We start from the raw sequence: 12,957 nt of genomic DNA, 5'->3' as shown, positions 1-12,957 counted from the left end.
CATTTACCTCTCATGGACTAATGCATCTCCTTCAACCTACTCCTATGATCCAGGGGGAATCCCCTATGGTCAGTTTTATCAGTATTTATTGCTACAATAATGCTATGTAATAAATAACCAAAAAACCTTTGAGACTCAACAGTGAGCATTTATTATTCAGGCATCTAGGGCCAGCTGGGAATTGGTTAGGCAGATTTTCTGATCTTGGCTGGGCTCGCTCACATCTTGGGTTTGGCTGCTATGTGACTAGAACAGCTTAGCTCTGCTCCACACACCTCTCATTCTCCATCAGACTATCCCAGTCATGTTTCTATATCAGAGGCACAAGAGAAGGCAAGACCAATTACTCAAGTATTTTTCAAGCTTCTGCTTGGATCAAATTTGCTAACATTCCATTGACCCAAAGAAAATCACACGGCTAAGTTCAGAGTCCAAAGGTGAGGCAGAATAACTCCACGCAGAGTGGGAAGGCATTGAAAATCTTATGGGAAATGGCATGGAGACAGGGAGAAGTGAAGAAGTAAGGCTATTTCTGCAATATTAACATACCAGATGACAGAGAAGGAAAATGTGGGTCTTGTTCATGGGTAGACCAGCTTGCTATCTCGGTGTGAGCCAGAAATGGCTGGCTTCCACACTGTCTCCTCTCAGAGGTGCCTGGAAGGATCAGTGGTAAGGGAAAAATGAAAAATCTTCCTGATAGAGCTTCAAACAGTACACTTGGTCATTCAGAGTGATGGAGAAAGATGTGGCCTGAGTTAAGGATAAACACAGTCTTGATTATGGAAAAGTTTGTAGGTTTTTGTATCATGGAATGTCAATAAAAGAGCACTAACCTGAGGAGGCAAAGATGAGGTGGACAGGATGATTCTTCAGTAGGTTTATACCAGCCTTGCTCTTCACCACTCCAGGCTTACACAACAACCCGTAAGTGAAGTAATCATGGTGGCAGAGATAGAGGCTAGGCATAGACCTGAGAGCTTGAGCTTTGTCTAAGGCTGATTTAGTTATGTCACTGTTGAACATGTGATCTGTCAGCAGCAGAAACCAATGACTCGTAACACTCCTTCAGGAGATAAATCAGCCACATGGGAGCAAGTTGTTTAATTTCCTCCACCTTGGAGGAGGAAGCAATTCTTTTCTATTGTAATTAATCTGTATTCTTAATTCAGGCTTGTTTTCCCTTCCATCAGTACCTCAGTCATCATTACTATCTGATAGTCTACAGAATGCCCCCCAAAAATGCTTATTACAAATAAGGTATCTTGAATTATATTACCTCAGATTGAGGAACTATTTTGTAGTAAATGAAGAGCAACATGAATTACTGGATCCATGATCCTATCATATGGAGCATTATCCAGAAGCAGTCAATCTAACACAACAGTGAAATGGACTATTACAGCATCTGCTTAGACACCAGCTGAGAGATACAGCCTGCAGGGCTGGGGTGCTGTTTTCTAGGAAGTGATACATGCACTATACCAAAGGCCAGTATGTAATTCCATGTCCCCAACTGCTAGAATTTATGGGTCTAGGAGCCAAGAGGATAGAAATAGAACTGGCCCTTCCTACCACCATTCTCAGTAACCTACTTGCAGAATTGTGCTTCCCATCCCCCCTACCACCTTTGGCTCTGCTGAATTGGAGGTCCTGTTTCCTAGACAGGGGAAGAGGAAAAAGCTAGAACATTTCTATCAAGAAGCACAGTAAGATTTCTACAGAACTGAAGCTACTGCTGCCAAACTGATTCTGTTGGGCTGCTCATGTCTGTGGGACAACAGGCAAAAAAAGGGAGTTAATATGTTGGTTAACATGGAGAGCTAGGATTACAATTACAAAATGAAACAAGGAGGATGTGTCTGGAACTCAGGCGATTCATTGGGGTGATTCTTGATGCTTCTATGCCTGGTGTGAACAGCAAACAGACAAATGTGATAATCACAGCCTAAAAGGGGCAAAGTAACCAAGGCCCATCTCTGAAGGGATGAAGGTCTGGGTCACTCAACCAAACTAGACCTGCTGAATTTCTGGAAGAGAGCAAGGAAAGTCCCAAATGGGTGATGCAGGAAAGAGATGATGGATATGAGTTCTGGTCTTGAGTTCAGTTGTAGCACAAGGAACTACAGCTTGTCTCACTAATCCTCCTGTGTAGTCTTCTACAGACTGTGGCTGGTCATCATTTTGAAGATCTGGTAATGGAGTAGACTTAACACTGGACTCAATTCTGAATAGGCAAGGGGTATACAGCAGCAAACACCTCTTTTGCCCCACATCACATCCCTTTGTCAACTTCTGCTATCAGCTCACTCTGAACCACACTGAAACTACTTTCAGTTCAATTTCTATTTGACGATAAATATAATAAGAATATCTGACTTTGATAGTATATGAACTAATGGCCAAGTTGTGAAAAGCTTAACATGCTAATAAATACTACCAATAAGTTCCAGATCCACAATAAATATGATATATAAGCTTCCAGCTGTCACAGAAAATTTCAATCCAGTATTACTTTCTGCCAGAAATTTCTTTAACAACTCTTAAGATACAAATGTACATACTTTTCATGCTAAATACTTTTCGTGCTAAAATATTCACAAAAATTGAATAATTCATTTAGCCAAATTCACTTTTTTGTTTTGCATTGAGTCTATTTTTGATCGCTAAACTCACATTGACTTCATTTTAGATGCTCATTGCATCCCTCAAATATTGAGTACTTTATTTAGGCTATTCTATTTTTCAGTTCAGGGTCCTTTATTTTGGTAACAAGACATACTGCCAGCTTATTATAAATGCTTTATTTATTTATTTTTTAACATAGAGGAAGCTTGGTGGTGGATATGTAGCCATTTGATGTTTTTATGACTAAGAGTTAAAGTTCAGGTTCTCTTTCTTATAGAATGTAAATATGCACCAACACATGTATATATAATTGTTATCAACATTAAGCCTAGTCACTAAAAGAAGATTCGCTGTCTGAACTTTCTTCTATATTTTTTTCACCTTCACCATCAGGCACTGGAGCATCTGGCCTCCTAAAAGATAAGGAAAAAAAATTTAATGTTTTTTCCAGTTGAAAAAAAGCACTAACTGTAAATTAGGTTCATCTTAGAATACTGCTGCTAATAAATCTGCCAAATCTGCATCCTTAACCGACAGTCTCCCGCTCTCCGCCACAGCGTGCTTCTTGCTGGCTTCTCCAGCACCATGGGGATTCAGTGCTATTCCTGTACAGGCCACGGCACTGTTTTCTCCTGCCAGTCCTTACACAGTGTGCTACTTCAGCACTTTCTGCTTCTCATTACCATGGAGACCCAACTACAGACAGAGATGCGATCTGAAGAGGCTGGCATGACCAGTGCTAAATCCTTGCAGCCTCCAAGTGTCCACAAGGTACAGAGAAAGGAAAGCTAGAAGTGGAAAGAAAAAGAAAATCTTCATGTTCAGGAAAGCTGCAGGGAGCAGTTTTAAAATGGAAGAGAGTTCAAGAATGGCCATTAAGAAACACAGGCAATACGGAAATTTTGCAGGGGAAGTGAGTGCCTGTCAAAGAAGGTTCTTAACGTCTGCTGAATGTTTTCACTTACATGTTTTATCATCAGAGAAAGAATATAAGAATGAGTTGGTATAAATAATGTCTTGAAGGTTCCCTAAGCACAACAAGAAAATGTGAGAATGGTTAAACTCCAGCTTTGCATAGATGTGCTATAATAAACTACATGAAATTTAATGGTGTCATTAAAACAGTCAACTAGATAGGCTCCATGGAGTTTGTCAGTAAATCATTTAATCAGTATGGCAGCACTAACACTCAGGCCCTATTCAATCTATCCAAGGAAGTAAATTAAGCCAATAAAGTATACTTGGGGAAACTAAGAGGGAAAGGAAGAATAATATACCTGCTCTGTTTTAATAAAAAAGCTGCAAGACTTATTTCTCCCTCAGGCTCCTTGATTCTTATTAAAGATTTAGGACACCAACAAATGAAATTCTTCTTTGCCACAAATATAATTACTATTACTAAAGTAAGAAAATGTAGTCTCCTATTTACCTTTAGTTACAAATTATGGCTGAGTTTTGACGTATACTTTTTAACATCACATCTGCCATGCTACGAAACAGAAGAAATGCTGGCAATGCTCCCTAGCAATGGGTCAAACATAACCCCGTCTGCTCTGCTGCACAATTTTAGATTACGCCTACGAGGAAGTCACCTGTCCTCAGTACAATAAAACTTTAAAGCCGGGTACAGCATTTATAGGTTTTGTTTGTATGTATGTACGTACATACTTACTTATTTATTTATTTTGGCTGCACCAGGTCTTAGTTGTGGCACGCGGGATCTTAGTTGCAGCACGTGGACTTCTCAGTTGTGGCATGCGGACTCTTTTTTTTTTATAAATTTATTTATTTATTTATTATTTTATTTTTGGCTGTGTTGGGTCTTCAGTGCTGTATGCGGGCTTTCTCAGTTACGGCGAGTGGGGGTTACTCTTCGTTGCGGTGTGCAGGCTTCTTATCTCAGTGCTTCTCTTGTTACGGAGCACCAGCTCTAGGCACGCAGGCTTCAGTAGTGGTTCACGGGCTCTAGAGCACAGGCTCAGTAGTTGTGGTGCACGGGCTTAGCTGGTCTGTGACATGTGGGATCTTCCCGGACCAGGGCTCGAACCCATGTTCCCTGCATTGGCAGGCAGATTCTTAACCACTGCGCCACCAGGGAAGCCCCGGCATGCGGGCTCTTAGTTGCAGCATGCATGTGGGATCTAGTTCTCCCACCAGGGATTGAACCTGGGCCCCCTGCATTGGGAGCACAGAGTTGTGTACCCACTGGACCACCAGGGAAGTCCCAGCATTTATAGGTTTTGACTGATGCTCCATCTGCCTAAAATACTAACACAGAACCACAGTCTTCATCATTCTCCATAGAAGCAAGAACTCTGAAAGTAGTGGGCATGAATACTGGGCACATAGTCCCCAGCAAACTTCTCTTTGCTATATACATGATTCCTTACTGTGTTCATTTTACTAAAAAGGAAAACATTACCAGAGGAAATTATTTGAATACTACTTCAAAATTATATTAGTATCTAAGGCAACTCAAACAAATAAAACAATGTACATAACTCCCCTAACATAAATGCTACTTAAGAAAATGATAAAAGCAGCTTAGGCCTAGAACGGAGTGAGATTATAAAATTAATTTTTGTGTGCAACCACTTTTTAATATATGTGATGCTATATAGCATAGTGGTTAAGAACCCAGACTCTGGAGCTAGATTGCTTGGGTTTAAATCCTAGCCTTACTATGTACTTGTTGAGCAACTCTGGGGAAGCTATTTAAGCACACTGTGAACCCAACTCACCGATGGGATCGTTGTGATGATTAAGATGAATTATTAAATGTAAAGTATACTAGTAATATGCGGCACATAGTAAGTATATTAAATAAAGATTATCTATTATTATTATTCTCATCTGTCATGCACCTACTACTTGCCAAGAACTGTGTTAGGTGCTGGAGGTACAGAGATGAATAACAAGCACTTACTGCTCTGAGGAAGCTGGTAATTTAGTGGGGGAGACAGAAATGCAAACAAATTATTGTTATACAGGTGACACACAAAAATATAGTTGTACTAACTACACTTGTTTGAAAAGAAAAGGTAATTCACTCTACTAGGGTCGGTCACAGAAGACTCCAGAGAGGTGGAGACACTTGTGAAGGGGTGTGGGATGGGTATGAATTTGGCAGAAACAGAGAATGTGGGAGTAAGTGGGGATGAGAGTATCCTGAGTAAAGAAAAAAATGGGAGTGGTGCAGCACAGTACATTTGGGACCTGTAAGTTTTTCAGTAGCTAGGGTGTAAAGTAACTGGGGTACAACAGCAGATGAGATTAGGTCATGCAGGGGCAATAGGTGGAGGGTGGGGAAAATTTATATGAAATGTAAGCTTTCACTGAAATTACACAACTAAGTTTGGGAATCTTAAGTAGTCATTTTGGGTTTTTTTTGTTTTTGTTGTTTTTTGCAGTATGTGGGCCTCTCACTGTTGTGGCCTCTCCCGTTGCGGAGCACAGGCTCTGGACACGCAGGCTCAGTGGCCATGGCGCACGGGCCCAGCCGCTCCATGGCATGTGGGATCTTCCCGGACCGGGGCATGAACCTGTGTCCCCTGCATCGGCAGGCGGACTCTCAACCACTGCGCCACCAGGGAAGCCCTCGTTTTTTTTGAAGTATAGTTTATGTACAGTATTATATAAGTTACAGGTGTACAACAGAGTGATGCACAATTTTTAAAGGTTATACTCCATTTATAGCTATTGTAAAATATTGGCTATATACCCTGTGCTGTACAATATATCCTTGTAGCTTATTTATATTATATGTAATAGTTTGTACCTTTTAATCCCCTACCTCTATATTGTCCCTCCCCCTTCTCTCTCTCCACTGGTAACTACTAGTTTGTTCTCTATAACTGTGTTTGCTTCTTTATTGTTATACTCACTAGTTTGTTGTGTTTTTTAGATTCCAGGTATAAGTGATATCATACAGTATTTGTCATTCTCTGCCTGACTTATTTCACTTATAGCATAATACCCTCCAAGTCCATCTAAATGGCAAAATTTCATTCTTTTGTACGGCTTAGTAGTATTCCATTGGACATATATACCACATCTTCTTTAACCATTCTTCTGTTGATGGACACTTAAGTAGTCACTTATTTTTTAATTGAGGTATAATCCACATACCATAAAATTCACCATTTAAAATTGTACAAATTAGTATATTCACAAGGTTGTGAAAACATTACCACTATCTAATTTCAGAACATTTTCATTACTCCAAAAAGAAACCCAAAACCAATTAGCAGACACTCTCCATTTCCTTATACCCTCATCCTCTGACAACCATGGATCAACTTTTCTGTGTCTATGGATTTGCCTATTCAGGACATTTCGTATAAATAGGATCAAGGATATTCAGCCTTTGTGTCTGGCTTCTTTCACTTAGCATAATGTTTTCAAGGTTCACCCGTGTTGTAGCATTTATCAGTACTTCATTCCTTTTTATGGCTGAATATTATTCCATTGCATGGATATACCACATTTTGCTTATCCATTCATCAGCTGATGAACATTTAGGTTATTTCTACTTTTTGGATGTTATGAATAATGCTGCTAGGAACATCCATGTACAAGTTTTTTTTTTTTTTTTGGCGGTACACGGGCCTCTCACTGCTGTGGCCTCTCCCGTTGCACAGCACAGGTGCCAGACATGCAGGCTCAGCGGCCATGGCTCACAGGCCCGGCCGCTCCATGGCATATGGGATCCTCCCGGACCGGGGCATGAACCCGTGTCTCCTGCATCGGCAGGTGGACTCTCAACCACTGCGCCACCAGGGAAGCCGTGTGTACAAGTTTTTGTGTGAATGTATGTTTTCAATACTCAAGTATAAACCTAGGAGTGGAACTGCTGGGTCATATGGTAGCTCCATGTTCAACTTTTGAACTGTCAAACTTTAACTGTCAAACTTTTTACCACAGTGGATGCACCATTTTACATTTCCACCAGCAGAATATGAGGGTTAAAATTTCTCCATATCCTTGTCAACACTTGTTATTCTCTGTCCTCATTCATTTTTTTCTTTTATTGTGGTATGATAGACATAACATAAAATTTACCATCTTAACCATTTTAAAGTGTACAGTTCAGTAGTGTTGAGTATACTCACAGTGTTGTGCAATCATCACCACTATCCACCTACAGAATTCTTTTCATCTTGCAAAACTGAAACTCTGTACCAATTAAATGATAACTCCTCATTTCTCTTTCCTTCCAGCCCCTGACAACCACTCCATTACTTTCTGTCTCTATGAATTTGTCTGAGTACCTCATATAAGTGGAATCATGTAATATTTGTCTTTTTGTGACTGGCTTATTTCATTTATCATGTCTTCAAGATTCATCCATGTTGCAGCATGTATCAGAATTTCCTTCCAGTTTAAGGATGACTAATACTCCATTGTATGCACATACTACGTTTTGTTTACCCATTCACTTGTGGATGGACATTTGGGTTGTTTCCACCTTTGGGCAATTGTGGAAAATGCTGCTATGAACACGAGTATACAAGTATCTGTTTGAGTCCCTGCTTTCACTTCTTTTGGGTATATAACCAGAAGTGGAATTGCTGAATCATATGGTAATTCTATGCTTAATTTTTGGAGAAATTGCCATACTGTTTTCCATAGCAGTTACATCATTTTACACTCCCACCCACAGTGCACAAGGTTCATATTCTCACCAATACTTTTGTTTGCCCTCACTCATTTTAAAATAAATTTAGGGCTTCCCTGGTGGCACAGTGGTTAAGAATCCGTCTGCCAATGCAGGGAACACGGGTTCGACCCCTGGTCCGGGAAGATCCCACATGCCGTGGAGCAACTAAGCCCGTGTGCCACAACTACTGAGCCTGTGCACCACAACTACTGAAGCCCACACACCTAGAGTCCGTGCTCTGCAACAAGAGAAGCCACCACAATGAGAAGCCCATGCACCACGATGAAGAGCAGCCCCCACTCACCGCAACTAGAGAAAGCCCGTGCACAGCAACGAAGACCCAAAGCAGCCAAAAATAAATAAATAAAAGAAATTTAAAGCTGTTTTGAATTGGAATTGCTATGAAAACAAAAGAAAAGCTACACACTAGAGTTCCTTTTGTACATAAAAGAGAAAAACTTCAAAAATCATGAGACTCAAATGAGGTAATACATGAAAGCATTTTATAACTTATAAAAGCTTTACAGGGCTTCCCTGGTGGCTCAGTGGTTGAGAGTCCGCCTGCCAATGCAGGGGACACGGGTTCGAGCCCTGGTCTGGGAAGATCCCACATGCCACGGAGCAACTGGGCCCGTGAGCCACAATTACTGAGCCTGCGCGTCTGGAGCCTGTGCTCCGCAACAACAGAGGCCGCGATAGTGAGAGGCCTGCGCACCGCGATGAAGAGTGACCCCCGCCTGCCACAACTAGAGAAAGCCCTTGCACAGAAACGAAGACCCAACATGGCCATAAATAAATACATTAAAAAAAAAAAAGCTTTACAAATGTTAATGTAATTATAGAACTCACAACATCATTTCCAGACTGGATATTCATATTCTTAAGGGGAACAGAAATTTGGCTTTTTATATTATGATCAGAATTGCTCTTGCTTGACCATATATATATATATATATATATATATAATATATATATATGAAACGTTTGTTGTAAATTTCTTCATAGAAAGACGTTTTAAAGATATGTTTAAAAAGGTTGCTACTTTAAACTACTGGCTACACTTCATTACTAAAATCTGAAAATGAAGACTGCATAATCCTCTCAATAGTTTAAACATATAAATGAATCACTAAAAAAGAGTACATCAGCAAAATGCAGAAAAATATATAAAGTCATAAGTATATTCATGATTTATCATGTATATTTTTCTAAAATCTCAACCTTTAGTAGTTACAATAGAAAACACTAGCTTGGTAGCTACATTTTAATAAGCATACTTATATAATTTGTGGCATCCAGATTATCAATAAAAGTCTTAGTAAAAGCAAAATTTTTTAAAGTTTAACTTTAAACTCTTTACTAAGTTTAATTTGTTTAAAAAGAAGTATTTTCAAAGAAGTTACTAGGTTGACCTGAACTAAAAGTGAGCCAAAATTTAGAAAGGAAAGGAAAGAAGGAAGTACTAACCATATACAAATCAGTACTTTTTAGCATACCAGATGCTGTGTGCATTTTATTTGTCACCTTTCTCCCCTTTACGGGAATAAATAAGACTATCAACCACAATCCCTATTGCCCTCATCCCTTCCTTATACTCTTTCTTTGTTACAGTCACATAATCCAGGCCCGGCAGGTCAGAAGAATCTCTTTACCTGGAAAGAGATCAATTCAAGGGAGTGCTCATAACCCAAGCACGACAATCAGAATGCTTCCCCAGAAATGAGCCTTGGATTATGGAAAAGGGGCTCTCTTTCCTTTCAGTTGGCAAAAACTAGCAATATTATAGCTATTTACAATATAAAGCAAATATTATTTGCTAATTCCTTGTTTTCCAGGAGGAAAGGAAGCTCCTCAGCAGGAGAGAAGTGGATGATTATGCCAAGGAGTAAAGGTGGACAGAGGTGCCAGGTGAGAGAGAACACCAGCCAGCCAGTACTGATGGCGCTGCGCCCCTGATTCTGTCCTACTTAGACTTCTTAGGTTTGTGAGTCAATAACTTTCCTTTTTGCTTAAGCTAGTTTGAGTTAGTTTTTCTGATCCTGTACATAAAATGAGTCTTAAAATACAAATATCATTGGTCTGATTTGTTTTCATTAAAGAGATATTTATATTCGTGTTTAAAACCACAGCCACTTTAAGGACACCAAACATCATAAACATTCTTTGGAAAAACATTTATTTATGTAGGTAAATAGTTTAAAGATATTTTTAATTTTCTTTAAATTTAAAACAGTTGAATGTAAAGCAGATTAAGTGGCAAAAACATTGTTAGTAAAACTACTGCTGAGTAGGAGGATTGTGGGGAGAGGGTGCAATAGTTATCATTCAAATCACTTTTCAATATCAACTAGAGCACATACAAAGTTTTAACGTCACATTATACTTGTCAATTAGTGTTGTTCTCAGAGCTTTATGCAATGGCAATAAGTTGTCTTAAGGAAACAGCAAAACACTGAATTCCTGAACTGAGATTGCAGTGACTACATAAAGACATTTGGGGTAGTTAAAAAAAAAAAAAGACAATTTTGACTTTGATGTTACATAGTAACCAGTAAGACTTACTTCAGCATTACATTTACTCAAACTACACATACTTTGGTCTTTCCATTTCTGAATGCCCATCAAGACAGGTATGTCCCGCCCTTTGTGGGAGTCTGTGGCAGATTGCCACAGCCAGAGAAACAATGTAATGTCTAATAGCATAAAGAAAAAGAAAGCCAGCCATCCTAGGTAAGATGGGTTTCTGCTGTTTATCTTGGGGTTCTTTACTTCCAACAACTCTCTACCTCTTGCTTGCTAGACACTGGAAGACCACAACTGCTTTTTTTAAATATATTTATTTTAGTTTTGTCTGCGTTGGGTCTTTTGTTGCTGCGTGCGGGCTTTTTCTCTAGTTACAGCAAGCAGGGGCTACTCTTCGTTGTGGTGCATGGGCTTCTCATTGCAATGGCTTCTCGTTGCGGAGCACGGGCTCTAGGCGTGTGGGCTTCAGTAGTTGTGGCACGCGGGCTCTAGAGCACAGGCTCAGTAGTTGTGGTGCATGGGCTTAGTTGCTCCGTGGCATGTGGGATCTTCCCAGACCAGCGCTCGAACCTGTGTCCCCTGCACTGGCAGGCAGGTTCTTAACCACTGAGCCACCAGGGAAGACCCATAACTGCTTTTTAACACCACCTCTTTGATATTTTTATTGTTTCTTATTCTTGTAATCAAGGTCTCCAACAGTGGACTAATCACAATTTTCTGACATTGTTTTTTTTCTGTCCTATACTTTCTAGTCAGTCTGCCAGCCAGTGGTCAAGGTAATTACCCTGAATGGAATCCCAGCTCAGCAAAAACTAAAAAAATGGAACGAGTAAAAAAACCTATTTTGGGGCACTTCCCTGGTGGTCCAGTGGTTAAGACTCCACGCTCCTAATGCAGGGGGCCCAGGTTGAATCCCAGGTCAGGGAACTAGATCCCGCATGTTGCAACTAAAACATCCCGCATGCTGCAAATAAAGATCCTCCATGCCACAACTAAAGATCCTGCATGCTGCAAAGAAGATCCCCCATGCCACAACTAAGACCCGGTACAGCCAAATAAATAAATAAAATAAATATTAAAGACAAAAAAACCCTATTTTTGGAATTGTTCAGTCGGGGAATTGAGATCAATTCTATCCGTAACCAGCCAAAACCCAACCTTTAATCCATTATATTGTTCTGTAGCAGGAGACAGACGACGATCATTAGCAGATAGGGTATTCCATTAGAGGGCAGGAAAATCTGCTGGATATGCCTTAAATATAATTAAATAAAGTTTTCTTGCTTTCCAGTATCTGTTTGGTTAACACTAATGAATCTCCTCTTGTCTCAGTGACAAGTAGGCTGAGGTGGTTACTTCTATTTCTGGCAACCATAGTCATGGTCATTCCACAGGCTGGGAGGAAGGTATAAATGTACTTTGAATAGATAAGTCCAGGACAAATGCCAGCTGAGCTGGTTCTGTTTAAAGCCTGCAAAGTAACTTGCTTTCTTTAGCCAAATCAGTGTGCTACAAACTGCACCCTCCTACTATTAAGAGTGTGACCAGTTAAATTTCAATTTCAGAAGTCTGTTCTTTATTTCTATTTTTTTGTTTTTTATATTTATTTTATTTATTTATTTTTGGCTGTGTTGGGTCTTCGTTGCTGCGTGCAGGCTTTCTCTAGTTGCGGTGAGCGGGGGCTACTCTGTTGCAGTGCGTGGGATTCTCATTGTGGTGGCTTCTCTTGCTGCAGAGCACGGGCTCTAGGTGCACAGGCTTCAGTAGTTGTGGCACACGGGGTCAGTAGTTGTGGCTCGTGGGCTCTAGAGTGCAGCCTCAGTAGTTGTGGTGCATGGGCTTGGTGGCTCCACGGCATGTGGGATCTTCCTGGACCAGGGCTCGAACCCGTGTCCCCTGCATTGGCAGGAGGAATGTTAACCACTGCACCACCAGGGAAGCCCCAGAAGTCTGTTCTTTACTACAAAGTTTAAAATATAGATTTTTCAGTTTGGGAAAACAGAGAGCATAACTCAAAAGGATAATTACTCTGTGTACGTTAAATACGTCTTTGTTGAGAACACAGTGGTACACAGGCAACGACAGGACTCTAAACAAGTTGGGATCCAAAAGCCTGGTAAATACAATTGTTTAGAACTTGCTACAGA

General features: G+C 40.3%; 1 protein-coding gene across 1 annotated transcript in view; it reads right to left on the bottom strand.

The window, feature by feature from the left end:
• Positions 1-2,789: 2,789 nt before the first annotated feature.
• Positions 2,790-12,957, bottom strand: part of WASHC3 (WASH complex subunit 3) — a 53,379-nt gene continuing 43,211 nt past the window's right edge. The window contains exon 7 of the mRNA XM_065887712.1: positions 2,790-3,041. Coding sequence (XP_065743784.1) covers positions 2,957-3,041 — 85 coding nt within the window. The 3' untranslated portion in view covers positions 2,790-2,956. The remainder of the gene's footprint in view (positions 3,042-12,957) is intronic.

The sequence above is a fragment of the Phocoena phocoena genome, chromosome 11 (assembly GCF_963924675.1).
Source record: "Phocoena phocoena chromosome 11, mPhoPho1.1, whole genome shotgun sequence".
NCBI classification, from domain to species: Eukaryota; Metazoa; Chordata; class Mammalia; order Artiodactyla; family Phocoenidae; genus Phocoena; species Phocoena phocoena.
This window is presented reverse-complemented; position numbering and strand designations above follow the sequence as displayed.